Genomic DNA, 15,474 nt, shown 5'->3' on the forward strand with positions numbered 1-15,474 from the left:
ACAGGCACACACACCCACACTCACGCCCCCCACCGCCACACACACACACACACACACCACTCCCAGCCCCCACCACACACACACACATACCAGCCTTCGACTGCTGTGCTTGACCACCCTGAAGAGAGTGCCCCTGGCCCTGAGACAGGGGTGGGCATTTTGGGGAAAATACCCGGAAGGCGTCCCTTCGACCAATTACCCCCCCTGGCTCAGGTAGCCGATTAGCCGATTAGCTGTTTAGGCCGAGACGTACTCACGGGTAGATCAGACCGCGGTACAACATTTAATTTACGGTCAACAAAAAGTACTTCGGCTGTCACTGTCAAGAAATTGAGCTTGAACAGAACGTCCCATAAATGGCTTGGGCTAATTAAATGCTGTGGTTAAAAGCGAAGGTTGGCTTGAGGTCCTTGCCCTTTCCCGCTCTGAGACCATTCTGCCTTTGCGCTTTATGACCTCACCACGCTGCAGTGACCGTACAGTGCTGGTCTTGTTGCAGCTGTAGTTTACCGTTAAGGTGCCAAGGAAAAGCTTTCTTCCAAGGGTGTGTGGGCTTATAGCTATAGAGTTTACGATTTATTAATACACAAAAAAAATTGCAAAAGACGTTTCACATAGCGTTCTGTATTTTCCCCATTTCTTTCATACCAATCTTGTAGTCCTTTCATTGAATAAAGCAAATATGTTACTGTAGGGTTGTTCTCCTTGCAGAGGTGTTAAAGTTTGTTAAACAATCATACACAAATTAACAAGATCACTACTCTGTATGTACTACGCACTCAGTGTATGCAAAAGGTGGCACAAATAAAATCACCCGTTTCACGTTGACAAAACATTGTACATAGTGAGGCTGGACCAGATGACAACAATACATTTGTAAAGGATTTGGATTCACCCATTTTGATTCTTCAGTTTTCCCATTTGACCAGTGAGCTCATCTAGAACATCTGTAGACCATGTCAATTGTCATGGATTGTCCCTTAATTCTAATTGAGTAGTTTTCTGGGTTTAGTGCAATACCCCCCTTCATGGACTTCTGGTTCTAGTTTAAACCACTAAGCCTGCAACCCTAGGCTTTTACTCCTGTAACTGCCTTAAACCCACACAGCACGCAAAACACCTCAGTAAGATTGTACAATTTTTTTATTGTTTTTTATTTTGTGACATTTCAACAACGTTTAAAACATAAAAGCCCTTATTATAACGTTACATTCGATACCAGTACAGTTGCGAAGGCGACTGTGTGAGACAGGTTGACGGAGAAACGCTTGGGCGTGCCCATGCTCTACAGCGGCCAAGGCTTAGCGACGCGTAAGATCGAACAGGGTCAGGTGCTATCAGCAGCATTTACCTTAAAAACACAGAAGAGAAAATGCTCAGCATCATTTGGCACAAACTTAAAACTCAACATTTAAACATTTCCCCTGAACGTTGCCAGTGGAGTACATGTGCGAGTCAAGTGCAAACCTCCGTGTTTTTATTTTTTATTTTTATTTTTTTTTAAGATAGTGGTTGAGAAACTCCCACAATACAGCCTCTGCAGACTGAAGGATGAATACAGGTGTGCTTTTTTTTTTTAAACGATTCGTCGCGGCATACCCGAACGCAGCACCTGGGTGTCGAGACGCGATGAACACTGCGGTGCCGGCTACAGGAGGGCGGCTGCTTTCATTTCATCGACTCCGATTGGACGGCGTTCGCCGAAACACCATCGAGTTCTGATTTGGCTCTAGCAGCAGCGGCACTAAAACCACGATCCGCTTCCAGTGTGCACAGAACACCAGCGCCGCGAAGATCAGGACTGAATAAATAAATAAATACGCCACCACGTCTCCCAGCAAACCACGTCAGGAGCCGCGTTGGTAACCAAACAGCCTTCACCGCCATCAGAAAGGACCCTAAAATTTCACGCCAACAGTCGGTGAGCAGCATTTGGCCGCACGCCTTCACAGCAAGTCACCCGATACACAGAAGTACAATCGCTAGTTACAATCGCATTTCATAACACACACATACAAAAATAAACAAACTGCTTAAAAAAAAAAAAAAAAAAAAACCTGCACATAAGATCAAGGAGTTGCGGATACAAGCGATTGGACTATTCTCGGACCATTTTTGGAGAAAATCTAGCCATCGAATCCAAATACTCACACCCATTCATTTATTTATCACTGTCCACTCAGCAATATCCCCCCCCTTCAAACTACCATTTATGAAGGAGGTGCAGACGAGAGACTACAGAAAGGTATGCAATAGAGAGGCAGAATGAGAGCTCATTACCATAACGTCCTCCCACAGCCTTTCCCTGTGAACCGGGCCTGCCTCAGTCGCTCGGCGTTACCGGCGACGACCGGGCAATTAACCGGCAGGTTCCGCACCAAGCACAGGGATGAGTCACCAGGCTTTTACACCCACCTCCCAAAAACCACCCGCCAATTTTCCATCGGGCGGCCTCTACGTGCGCGCTTCATCTCGGACCGCATCGCGGTAGTCACGGCGACGTCCGTCACGCGGCAGGCGAGAGGCTTCCGCGTACTGAGCGGGGGGGGGGGCGGGGTGAAGGAAAGAAAGGAAGGTTCTAGATGGAGAGATGCAGCGCCAGTCAGGGGAACGACGTGAGAAAAGGGAACAGGGTTTGGAGGCCGCACGGCGTCATCGGAACACTGCTGGCTCCTCTCGGGCGTGTTCGGAGGGGGGGGGGGGGGGAGCGGGTGAGGACATATTTTACACATGAGGTCGGAGAGGAATGCGGTTCGGCTGGTCGGCACAGAAACTCGGTACAGGGTTGTGCACATCCACAGTACGCCTGGCGGAATGCAAACAAATCGGAGGCGTCGACCGCGGCTTTGTGTCGCGCCATCTCCACAACAAAAAAAAAACAAAAATGAAGCTTTCGTCTGGCGGGTGCACCCAGGCGAAAGCCTTAATACTGATACTTAAAAATGGGACAAAAGTAGTTTCAATTCACTTGCAGCAAATGAGACTTTACCATGCAGAATGGGGGGGGGGATGTAGTACAATGGCTTGTTGTTTTGTGCTCATTTATGATGCAGGAAGTGAACAATATTAAGCTGAGGATGTCCTTTAAAAAAATCAATCTGCCTTTCTGGCTCAATTAAAGTGCAGTGATAAAATGGAAATAAAACATCCTTCATTTTGTGCAGCACCCATTGTGCCACTGCAATCAAATCCAGCCAACTGATTGGATGAAACCCTAGTTTGTGAAACTGATACTACAACTGATACCTTCAGGCCAGGTCTGAGGCCTGGCAGAGAAGCTCCCTTTGTAAAAAAAAAAAAAAAAAAAAAAAGCGTTGGGGTGTGTGCAGAACTGGCCATGGTGATCCCCCTAATTCAAAAACACAAGCCAGACCCTCTGGTGTGTTCACAGCTCACTATGCTAAACAGGATAACAAAAGAAAAACACCAACCTGTCAAAATGAGGTTGCCGGTGGCAACATACCCACAGGTGTACTGAACTTATCACTAATACCCAGAATAACCCTTGATCGATCACGCCATCGCGTTCACCTGCGATAGCCCTGCACATACCTCTGCTTTGCATCGAGTTTAAAAAAAACAAATTCTTTTTTTTTTTGGTACAGCTTACAGATGCATTTCCTTTGGGTTGCCAGGGAAAACAAGGCAAGGGGGGGGGATTCTGGACACAAAGCCCGACTTGCTACAGCAGCAGGAACCCGGAAATAAAACCGAAGAGTCAGTGCGCACTGAGTTACGACGTCCTTGCTCGCTTGGGGGGGGGGGGGGGGGGGGACCTGCACTTGGGGCAGAGGCCTACTCTCCCTTGGGGCCCTTGGCCTGGGGGCCTTTGAGGTAGGCCTGGTAGAAGAAGGAGGAGAACAGGAGCAGGTAGCTCAGGTACATGAGGGAAGACCACACGATGTTGTCCAGGTAGGAGGGGCAGTGGCCCTCCTGCATCCACAGGTAGACCAGGCCACTGACGGTCAGGCCCATGGCCATCTGGGCGATCTGGGAGGTGGTGATGATCATGGCGTAGGGGCGGGGCACGCGCACCCCCGCCGCCCGCAGCGCGTAGTAGCTGTACATCAGCGAGTGCACCAGGTAGTTCATGGTCATGAACCAGCCGCCGCCAGCCACCCGGTCCTTGTAGGAGTACCAGGAGTACAGCAGCACGGTGATGTGGTGGTACCAGTGCAGGAAGATCAGCCGCTGCTTCCTCAGCACGATGAACACCGTGTCACCTGTGAGGGGGAGGGGCAGAGAGTGAGGACACGCGCGCACACATACACAAGCGCACACACACACACAAGCACGCATGCACTTTGATGGTTTAGTGTTTGTCTGTACATCCTTCGACCTTGATTAGGATTATAAACCTGCACTGCAGGGCCGTGAATTTGCAAGTGCACACATGCACACTTGCTTCCACAGTTTAAACAGAACCATCCCTATAGCGACATCAAGGAAATCAATACAATCCGGAAAGTGCATTACAAACCAGCAGACAACATGTAGACCTATGCATGCATTTGAAGGCCAAAATTACCACCGTCTAATGGACTGGGCCCTTTAACAGCTTATTTTAGTCTCAATTTGGAATGCCTAATCATATCCCCCTGCTTCTCCCATCACTACACTCCATCATCCAATTTGGGAGAGTGCACACGAGCTCGCGTGGCCTCTGAAGAGTAGAGCTGGCGAGAGGAGGGCTAGATAAGGGTACGGGACAGGATGTGATGTTAACAAAAGCAGCGTTGTGTAATTTCACACCAGCGCAAACGCGCAGGGCGACTGATAGCATCTACGGCGAGCGCCACGGAGCACGGGCCAGGGCCAGGACCAGGACCCCGCCCACAGTCTCACTGGGCCTTCCTACGTGGGCAACAGCCAATGGGAACCAGCTAAACAGAATCTTTAAAATTATTATTATTATTTTTTTTTTAAGTTCCGGACATATCCACAGGAAACTCCCTCCAGTCTCCTGCACCTGAACGTTCCTCCCCCCCCCCCCCCCACCACGCCCCCCTCACTCACCCAGCTCCGGGGCCTTGCTGAGCACGAAGGCGTAGGCCCAGAACTTGCTGACGGGCCCGCTGTAGAAGCTCTGGTCGCACACGGACTGCTTGAAGCCGCTGGTGTTGAGGACGTGCAGCATGTACCAGCCGGTCCGCACCGCCCCGATGATGCTGAGGAACCAGAAGCACAGAGCCCCGTTAACGAATGACCCCTCCGGCTTACCGTAGGACCCTGCCAACTTCGCACACCACCGTCAGTAATGACTGACCCCTCCGGCTTACCGCAGGACCCTGCCAACTTCACACACCACTATCAGTAATGACTGACCCCTCCGGCTTACCGTAGGACCGTCAGAAACACTATACGCCAGGGCTGCCCAGCCCTGTTCCTGGAGATCTACCGCCCCGGGGGTTTTAATTTCAAGCCTAATTTGGCAAACCCGATTCTACGAATTAGCAGCTCAATGAGCTCTCTGGCTATTGAGTGAGGTGTGCTTTGTTAGGGCTGGAGTGAAAAGTGACACGACGGTAGATCTCCAGGAACAGGGTTGGGAAGCCCTGCTACACACAAAATAGGATTTGGCGTCTGTTTATTCAGATCAATCATATCTTGATCTTACATTTTTTAAACAGATCAGTTAAAGCTGCAGATTACGCATATATTCTAAATGTTACTGTGATCTGATATACATCTACTTAGAAAACCAAGCCAGGATAATTTGTTGGAATATAAACTAGCATATAGACCAACCCCCTTTCATATACAGAAGCATTCAAAAACACATGCTTGCAGGAGCGCTTTGGATAAAAGCGCTATATAAATGAAGTCCATTTACCATTTAGATACATGACCTATAGCTTATGTATGCTCAATGTATACAAATCACACATGAACTTTAATTCTGAATGAATGCCAAAATAACTGACAAATGGGGAGAGAGAAAAAAAACTGCTATATGGAATTCAGTTTAAAAATGAGGCATAAAAACTGGGGGGTTTTGGACAGTTTCAGTAATATATCCATCAGTTACCCTCACACGGCCTTAGCACCTTGGAGGAGCCAAAACTGTATTAGACCAGATACACCTGTCTGGCAGGTAGGGACATTTTTGTGAGCTAATCACACCACTTCCCAATTTTTTTTTTTTTTACATGAACACGCAGTACCATCGCACGGGCCAAATTACCCACCCCTGGCAACTGTTTCGCGCCAGAATGTACAACTTGAGGCTTTGGCTGTTAGATCACCTCGGACGATAACACTCAATAACCAAGACAACACAAGAGATCCGATTGTGCACCGATGTGCTCTCATTTCGACAGTTCCACTGTTCACATTCACGCTGACAGTTCACACAAAAGCGACCTGCTTGTCAACAAGCTGTCACCGTGGAGGAATGTCAGTTAGTCTTCATGTAAAAGCCAAATCCAAGAAAGCTGAAACTGCGGTTTTGGACTGTGAAACGAAGGTGCACGCAGAAGACGCTCACCTAATGCTGTGTGCAATATACTTAAGGCTTTAAAAAAAATTGTCCATCCCCCGATATTCATATTGGCGACGAGGACAACACGGTTGCTACACTTATGTCAATTTACCTCAAGATTCTGGCACAGACAAGATTCTACCCACACTTTCGTTTTTTCAAGAAACGGGGTACGAGACTGGACTCAATACTGTGCCTCTTGTCCTTGGCATCACAGGCAAAAATGTGCACATCATAAAACAGTCAATTTTATATTTGTTTTTTCCCCATTGAGAAGACTCCAGAATACTAAAGAAGCTAGACAGCGGGACACATTTCACTGCTGTTGTTAACAACACAGCATGGAACAATCAGCATTAGATATCAGGAGAAATCAAAGTCAGCAGGCCCTGAAAGAGGGACATCACGACCTAAAGCCTGTGAGAGGGAAGGGAGAAATGTTACAAAAACATTCCCATTACTGCTAGTTTGATTGTTGGCTGTCAACTTTAACTCCAATCCAAAGATACAAAATGAGTAGCCCATTTTTTTAAAAATTAAAAAAAAATCTAAATGCTATGGAAAAGGCTATGCTAATCTTTATAAAAAAATAAATTAAAAAAAAAACAACATTCCTAAAATTGGTACATTTTATCTCTCTCAGTTAAACATTCCAGATCGGTAGGAAATCAATGTCGACTCATTTGCATGAACCCGTGCCATTTTTATGCAAATGAGGTGACACGTCATTCGAGGATTAGAGGGGCGTGGCTGGGATTCCAGGTCAGCCATGCTGCAGAGCTCGTGCGGATTAGGATTATAAAACCTGCACTGCAGGGTTGTGGACTGTGCGCGTACACACACACACTTCCACTGTTTATACATAAACATCCGTATAGCTACATTAGGAAATCTACCCAATCAGGAAAGCCCACAAAACCAATGGCTTTATAAACCGCCAGACAACATGGCGGCTTTTGCACGCGTGCCAAGAGCGGAATTACCATGGCTGTGGCCAACGGTTACTCCCTAATGCGCTAGAGGCTCACAGGACCGACACATTCACTTAGCGTACCGCACAGAGAGCATGTTCAGTCTTAAAGGGGGAAGGAAGGGAAAAGGAGAAAGAAAAAAAAAAAAAAAAAAAGATCAATACTAGCCATTAGCAGCCTGAATGCTTTTTGTTTTGTGTATGGGCGAGGCGTTTCCAGGGAAACGGGCATGGCAGGAAGATCACCTTGATGTTGTCATCAACGGTTAGGTCTCCAAGGCAAATCCCCTAACAAGCTCTCTTTAATTTGCCCGGGGGGGGTGGGACCGCGTGTGCGGGTTGCATGGAAACAAGACCCCAAAGCCATTCATTAACATAAAACAACAATGTGGGCTTCACCTGCATTGAACAGGTAAAACACATTTACTGCCAGGCCAGCATTTCTGCAACCTGTGAGGTTCAAGGCCTTTGGCGTTCCTACTGTTTTAACTGCAGGGGGGCTCTCGTTAACTTGGGTTTGACTGAACCGTTGTTTCACAAGGGGGGGGGGTCAAACTCAAGACCCGAAATCCCACGGCGTAAGACGTGCATTTCTGCGGTTTCCTTTCGATCAAGCGGCCAATTTAGGCCTTCGGAACCAAGGCCCGCCAAACCGACATCAATTATTCATTTGAGTGCTGAAGCGCACCGCAGAAGACCAGCAGACGGCACAGCTCCTCCCAGACCGAACGGGAGTCCGACCGTCGTGTTGACTGAACGTGGACCTTTGACACGTCAACATACTTGAAAGAATGTCAAATCGTTGAACCGTCGGTGAATTCGTATGAACATAAAAATGACTGATCTAATAACAGAACCAACACCAAACTGGATAAGTGAGGACAAATGCACATCAGTATTCAACTAGAACCTCAAATAAAATTAATTGCTCGTCTGTATTGGCCAACGGTATGCAAGAAGCTTCCACTCAAAGAAAAACGTGAAGTGACAGTTTATTTTGACAGGATTGGAGGTTGGGGTGTGTTCACCTACCTGAAGAGGGCCAGTCCAAGTGACCAGAGCACCAATGGCTTGCGCAAGTCCAGCTTCTGCCTCTCCCGCATAAAATGCTGGCCCCCAAATATGGCCGCTGCGTACAGGCCACAGAACACGAACGACTTGCTCCTGCAGAGAGAAAACATTCCTGTCAGCAACATCCAGATGTCATACAGGCAGCCCACAATTGAATTGAATTGGCATTACAGGTAATCGAACAATGTCAACGAACTTTGAATTGTATAATAAATTAATGAAATGAAAATAAAATTACACTAGCCCACAACGTGGCTAATGCAGGGTCACGTGCCATTAGTCCAATTTAAAACGTGACATTACCGTAAGGAAAACTAGAACATTAACTTACTTGCAAAAATATATGCATACAGTCATGCGTTCACCGACAAAAAAAACCCTCAAGGAAAATTGCCGTGAAATAAATCCTATTGTGAAGCCTACCATTACTCCTTGTGGTGCTGAAGGTGAGCGCGTGAGCAGCATCAAGAGAAAAAGCGTGCGCCAATGATACAAGAGAAGGGCAAGCGCAACCAGGCGCGCGGTGAACCGCAAAGCAACCTTTTAAGTTGTTCGTCTCCGCAAGAGGAGTGTGTGCGGAGCAAAATGTAAACAAAATCACCATGGATACGTTATGACAGCTCACATCTGTGCCTTGTATGCCAAACGCGGGGCTATACATGCGTCGTCGTTCTCACGTGCAACACTTTACGCTTCATTCAACTTGCAATCTCGAGTGCATGGTTGCATGTCACTGTTCAAAGCAATAACACAACTGTAAGAGTTGAATCTCGTACGAATCACAACATTGTTCTTACTGTTGCCAGCTGGAGCAATTATACCATGCACCCGTCTCCACTGAAAACAAACGCTTTGTGCATGACAACTGTCAGAGGCAAATTCATCTTAACATGCAGTTACAAATAACAAGACAAAAAGCCCAACTTTTCATTGTTACGTCTCTTAACAATCTCTTTTGTGTTCTGAGATTTCGTAACCTCGCGGTCTGACTGTCTGGACTGACGTTTTATAACCGAAACTCAAAATATCCTAAACGGGGATGACAGCAGAAACAATTAGGTAGGGACACAAGACCAAATATAGGCTAGGCTAACATTAGACTACTAAAGGGGTTACACGATTCTCGTGTTCACTATCAGGTTCTTGGTTCGCGTCAAATGTCCCTGGAGAGTGGAGACAGAATTTCACTCTTGATAAAAAGTAGCAAACGAACGTGTTCGGTGTAGCTAGCTACCTTGCCAACGTGTGTCTAGTTTGGTGAACAGTAAAATAGGCTACTTGCGACCAGATATTCGTAGGTTAAGTTTATTTAAGAACAGTTGCGAAAATGGGTAGCCTAACGAATACATAAATTAAAATCAGGCAGTGATCGGAAAGCAATTTACAGCTAGTCAATGATACGATAATCACTGGTTTTACGTAATGACTAAATCACTCTAGCCGGCAGGCAATCCGATCAGCTAACTAGCTAGTTATAAACACCACCACCAGATAAAATTCACAAATAGGGCCAGCCACATACATTTAGTTACCCAAAATAAGTTCCGTGAGAATTGCATAGAAAACGGATTGACGTGAGTATCGAGAGCGCTCCCTAAACGACCACACCTTGCGGGTAGCCCATATACGGATTTAGTTTAGAGGAAACGCAATTAGTGTCCCATCAAAGTGTGCTTCTCTTACCAGTTTTCTTGCATCCATTCGATTGCGACCCTCTCGTCAAATCGCCGCTCAAAGTCATATTCTACAAGATGTAGATGATGGTCCGTCTCATTCATTTTGATCTCAACTGGTACCGCTCCAGTAGGCTACTCCCCACGGATCTTCTCTCCTTCGCACTGACGATGCGGTCGGTCACTCAGTTTCAGTAATCTGTCCGAACAACGCGAAATACCGTTTGCACCTATCTATAAAACAAAAAAATAGGCTATAGCTTGTGCCTATAACCTTTCAGTGGAATGGAATGCGACAGGAAACAAACTGAGTAAAACGACGCGGATAAAGGAATGTTGACTACTCCACCTTGCAGACTTGTTTTATTCAATGTAATGATTCGAGTTCGGTAGTAACTGCCTACTTATAGCCTATCTCCTACCAGACACACAGAGAAATTTAATCGCAGGGCGGAGACCGCGAGACACGTTCCCCGCCTACCTTAGAGACGAAGTGCTTCACATGCGGGGAACTTTAAATCCTACCCTTAGGGTGAGCTTAATTGACAATTACCACTATGAGATCGACTCCATTTTGGCTCTTTAATGAAACGGCTAACTTGGGCTACAGAAGTCCCTGTGTTACAAATACGTCCATCTAGGCTCTAAAGCGGCTATAAAGGCACAAGTGGACAAAAAAGATAATTCTAATAAGTAACTTGTTTAAACTTGCCCAAACGCTTACTTGTGAGCTCTGTCGCCTATAGCTACTGTTCATTTGTAGAACAAGGAATTCTACAGTACATTGCTACAGTAGGCCAGCCTAATGCGACTGCTCACTAGATTACCAAAGAAGTGCCAATGAAAAAAAACATGTTTATTTTAAACAGGTTTTTACAAGTTTATTAATAGCATACAAAATAATATCACAGGGATTGAGTTATGATGATGATAATGTCTAGATGTAATCAAAGGGAACGGAACCCTCTTGACTGTGTTGCTGCTGGTAAGGAAAAAGATAAGAAACAAGTCCTCCATGCGATAACTTAACCGAAAGCGTGTCTGCATGGCAAGTTGTCTTGTGATGCTCGACTATGTCTGAGAATAGAATAACCAATGGCTAAGCAATTTTGACGGCGCAGTGCAATGGTTGCTCGGGCTATTAAGAAAAGAAAGACGAGAGAGAAAAAAATCATTTTAGGCCAGATACTTCAACAAACATAGCATACAGAGATACTGTACCTGGCACAGAATTGTTCAAATACAAAAATTTTCGTAATTCCTGTTCACTGAACAATTGTTAATTTTAAATGTAATTTTAGAACTCATTTCCCTGCAGCGATGACATCATTCACAGAGTATACCTTAAAGCAGCGGTTCCCAACTTTGATCCTTGAGACCGCCTGTGTATGCTGGTTTTCGTTCCAACCACAGTCGCAATCCCAGAATTTTAACAGGATGTTAATTTCTTTATTAGGTGCTTTTCGTGTCTAGAGGGGTTATTTACCCTCTTAAACCACATTATGTCAGAAATAGCGAAGCATTCCATGAAGAATAACTGGTTGGTGTTCATGTTGCGGGGGGGCGGGTGCCAGGACCGAGTTTGAGAACAACTACTATAGAAGATAGCTTCTTCCGTTCTCTCCAGAATATGATTAACTAAATTTTGCTTTTTACTTAAATAAAGAATAAAAAAAATAGGACCCAGACATTGCCTTAAAAACATAGCAGAAAAATATATGATTTTTATATATGTTTATCATTTGAGTCATATTTTTTATTGAATTTTCCACAGCCCAAAATGATCCGCTTGTTTACTTAAGATCGAGTGATGCTGGAAAACCGAAAGCTACGGTTCGTTAGCGCATGAAATCAGTACGGTGCTTACTCATTCCCTATTATTAAGAGGGGTGGCGGACAAACATGTCATTTTACAGAGTAGTTTATCTTCAGTTTCCGCCCAATGATTGCGTTCAGATATGTATTTGCCCATTGAACATGTACACAAGATCGAGATATCGACTCCGTGTTAAAGGGCACCTGTATTAAGGAGCCAATTTTTTTTTTACGAGGGTAGAACAAAAATTCTAAAAACTAACCCTTACAGCTTGCTTTTCGAGTTATTTAGAATGTTCCAACTGAAAATACATGAAGAAACAGGACAACAGTACATTCCTGCTTATTGAATGGATGTTGGATGTTTTGGGGGAATTGAGAACTGAGAAGAGTAGGAACGGTGGCAACCGCCCATAAGTGGCCAATGCGAAACTAAACTACCCGGGGGGGAGGGGAGGTATTGGCCGTTCCATCTTGAAACGTAGGATTGCAGCTTACAGTGCGCGCAAGGAGAAAGATCGTTATCTCTGGTGCACCGCTGTCTATGGTCCCGTGCATGTAATCAGTTGAAACAGATCGAACAGTCTTTTTGAGGTTACTTAACAGTTGTTTTAGTATCACATTGCAGTCAATAAGTTTGTTGTTATATGACCAAACAATGCAGGGTTTTTTTTTCACTTACACTGCAGTGTAGGACTATCACTGGTTATAACATCACATATATTTGGGGATATCAACATAATATATCATTCCACATAATGAAATCAACCTTACAGCACTGCAAAAGAATTCATGCTGAAACTATTCACCCTGTCCTTATCATGTGTACGTAACTGGATATGGAAATTCATCCGAAGGTTTCAAGAAAAAGTCAATAAATATTTTCAAACGAAACCCCACGGGGGACGGTGTCTGGCAAGCTTTAGTGTTCACATACCGTGCAAAATGGTTCTCACAAGACACACAAGACTCATAAATGACTGAAATTCCAATCAATTTCTCACGGAACAACCCAGTGACGTCTTTGCGCTCTCTCTCTCTTTATCCACATTGCATGTCTGTTCAATAACTGAGCCTGGAAGCTGTAGGCACCTGCAGGTGTCTTGTCTACCTGTAACCTGCTTCAAAGTCAGGTAGTACACCACAGGGTCCTGGAGACGCAAGCCATGGTCTACTTATAGCTTCATAAAAAATAAAAAAATAATAAGAAGAGCTTTTATGTTTGTAGCATTATTGACAATAAGAACGAATCAATTCCGGGATATACAATAGCAGCAAATGCGATCAATGTAATTAGTTTCTCCTGGACCGAGGGCCTACTGGAAGTGTGGCATTTTGATTGGAGGACACAGAACCCATGCAGTTTGTTATAGATCACGGACGAATAAGGATAAATGTTTGCACGTTTATGACAGTTTCTTGCATTTCCGTAGGACTCACACTTAGCAGAAGGAAATTGCAGTGGGCACATTTTTTGAGAGGCCTCAGTCTGGTCTTTGTGGCTGGGTGCGAAGTCAAATTCTTTTCAAATTCAAATTCAAAATGCTTTATTGGCATGAAATACATCTGTACTTATTGCCAAAGCGTAAACACAGAAACAGGAATAGGAATACAAACAACATGAAGTACAAACAACATTGTGGTAACGACAACAATGCAATTAACAGTGTGGTAATGGCCACAGCAAGTAAAGCTATATAATACACACATTGAAGTGCGGTCACACATTGTTATATGTTCAGTAAAAATTTTTTTAAAAAGAGTAAAAATTCCTTCATTATAAGTAACTGATACTGCTGAAGGTGTTGAAGAACTGGAAGCATTTCTAGTGCAGACCTGTTTGAAGGCCCGATAGCAATATTTGCTTAGAGTGATTGCGCCCTCGGGCCTTATATCATGCTCACACATAAGTGGTGCAAATGTTACAGGACCAGTTTCAATAGCTGAGACAGTTCTGTGGGGTCAAAAAAAATTTATGGGCTTTTCTGGACAGGATAGTGTAGAGAGACGGCAAGAGAGAGGAAGAGACGTGCGACAAAGGTCACGCGGTCGGACTCGAACCACCGACGTGCTCCACAGGCTACGCCCCGAGACACCCCCTGGACATTTTCAAGGTATCTATTGCTGACTTGAGCTCTTCCACGTCCACATAAAAAATAATTCATATGCAGATGGAAACCCTTTTCATCTAATTTTACAGACAAAAAAAAAAAAATCCAATGAAAGGCTTGTCACATTGAATGTTTTTCAAATGGCAAAAACCGAATACTGCAGATTTCCTTTGCTTACGTCGCTGAGAATGTTTCTGTGGACATGCCGATTCGTATTAGTTTTTAAGGGGATAATAGTGTCACCACTAGTCAATGACAGCAGTGGAAAAGACTGGTTTTTAGAGTAGGGTTAATTTCATTAAGCCCCTGGATGGCTGAAGGTTATGGACGTGGTCCTGACGTCCAGGAGACTCTGTAAGAGATGGGCGACAGAGCTGAGGCCATTATCTCAGCCAGGGCCTGTGGAATGTCAATGAGAAGACCAGGAGCACGCCCTCTAGTGGTGCCCCGCCGCATGTCAGGCAACGCACATTCACACACAGGAAGGCCTTGTTTTGATGTGGTAAACACAGTTCAAAAAGAGGCGTGTCTGAATGCCTTTTGTTGTGACATGGATGACGGGACAGGCAGCGTATAAGATAAGGGTGTGGTTAAGGTGTGGCCATACCCCGGGCCTGTAAGGAAATTGTCGTCTCTATTCCCTCACACAACACATAACAGCAGTTTACACAATACACTGTGAAGGCGATACAAGCCTTTTCATTGAAAGGCAGTGCAAATGCTAACATGTAAAATTCAGAGTGGGGGGAAAAAACCTGAGAAACACTTTGCATTCTTCCATAAAATTAGTGTTTAACAGGTTTTTCCATTTCTAGAGTGAAACCAGTCGGTCTGTTTTAAGAGATGTCTAAAGGTTGTTCGGAGCAACCTCTTATTCCGACAATGCACAATGTTTAAATACAGTCCTTCTCAGGATAAAAAACAATGGAACCAGTGAGAAAAAGAGGTGTGGAGATGCGAGGTATGCAAGGGCACCTAGGGCTTCCAAGAGCAACAAATATATCAAATAACATCAGCGCCTCTATTGTGGACCATATCAGAAACTGTCACCAGGCAATTCATTCTATTTGTTCTATTCCTTGGTGTGTTTTGTTTTGCACCTTCAGCAATGTTAGGATCTCCAGAGATGACTGGGTGTTGTTGTTAAAAAAAATTTTTTTTTTTTTTTTTTTTTACAATCACCGACACTCCTCTGTTAGGGTTGCCAGATATAGAATGTGTCAAAACCCAGACAACATGAACAGATGGAAACTCAATCGCGAACGTCGGACCGGCGGCCCGTTCTCGTACCGGTGATCCATTGACACGCCAATAGAAACTAACGCAATGGGTCCTCCATTGCTTTCGCCGGTC

The 15,474-nt window shown here is 45.0% G+C and overlaps 2 protein-coding genes across 2 annotated transcripts in view; one reads left to right on the forward strand and one right to left on the reverse strand.

Annotated features, from left to right (window-relative positions):
• aifm2 (apoptosis inducing factor mitochondria associated 2) overlaps positions 1 to 693 on the forward strand; it is an 11,212-nt gene extending 10,519 nt beyond the window's left edge. Inside the window, exon 9 of the mRNA XM_064316999.1 lies at positions 1 to 693. This exon is cut by the window's left edge and continues 461 nt beyond it. The gene's annotated coding sequence lies outside the window, so the exon portion shown is untranslated.
• Positions 694 to 1,474: 781 nt separating this feature from the next.
• On the reverse strand, positions 1,475 to 10,687 carry LOC135244578 (very long chain fatty acid elongase 6-like). Its single transcript, XM_064317000.1, has 4 exons — positions 10,206 to 10,687; positions 8,484 to 8,615; positions 5,017 to 5,168; positions 1,475 to 4,223 (listed from the first exon to the last, which is right to left on the reverse strand). The coding sequence occupies exons 1-4, from the start codon at positions 10,298 to 10,300 to the stop codon at positions 3,796 to 3,798; spliced, it is 807 nt and encodes a 268-aa protein (XP_064173070.1). The 5' UTR covers positions 10,301 to 10,687; the 3' UTR covers positions 1,475 to 3,795.
• Positions 10,688 to 15,474: the final 4,787 nt, after the last annotated feature.

Source organism: Anguilla rostrata, chromosome 18 (assembly GCF_018555375.3).
Source record: "Anguilla rostrata isolate EN2019 chromosome 18, ASM1855537v3, whole genome shotgun sequence".
Taxonomy (NCBI): Eukaryota; Metazoa; Chordata; class Actinopteri; order Anguilliformes; family Anguillidae; genus Anguilla; species Anguilla rostrata.

Excerpts from the sequence above, each read along its gene's own strand:
- LOC135244578 (XM_064317000.1), bottom strand. The coding sequence starts at position 10,300 with ATGAATGAGACGGACCATCATCTACATCTTGTAGAATATGACTTTGAG. Across the intron at positions 5,169-8,483 it reads CTTGGACTGGCCCTCTTCAG|CATCATCGGGGCGGTGCGGA; the intron begins GTAGGTGAACAC and ends CTGGTTCCTCAG. Across the intron at positions 4,224-5,016 it reads CAGCAAGGCCCCGGAGCTGG|GTGACACGGTGTTCATCGTG; the intron begins GTGAGTGAGGGG and ends TCCCCCTCACAG.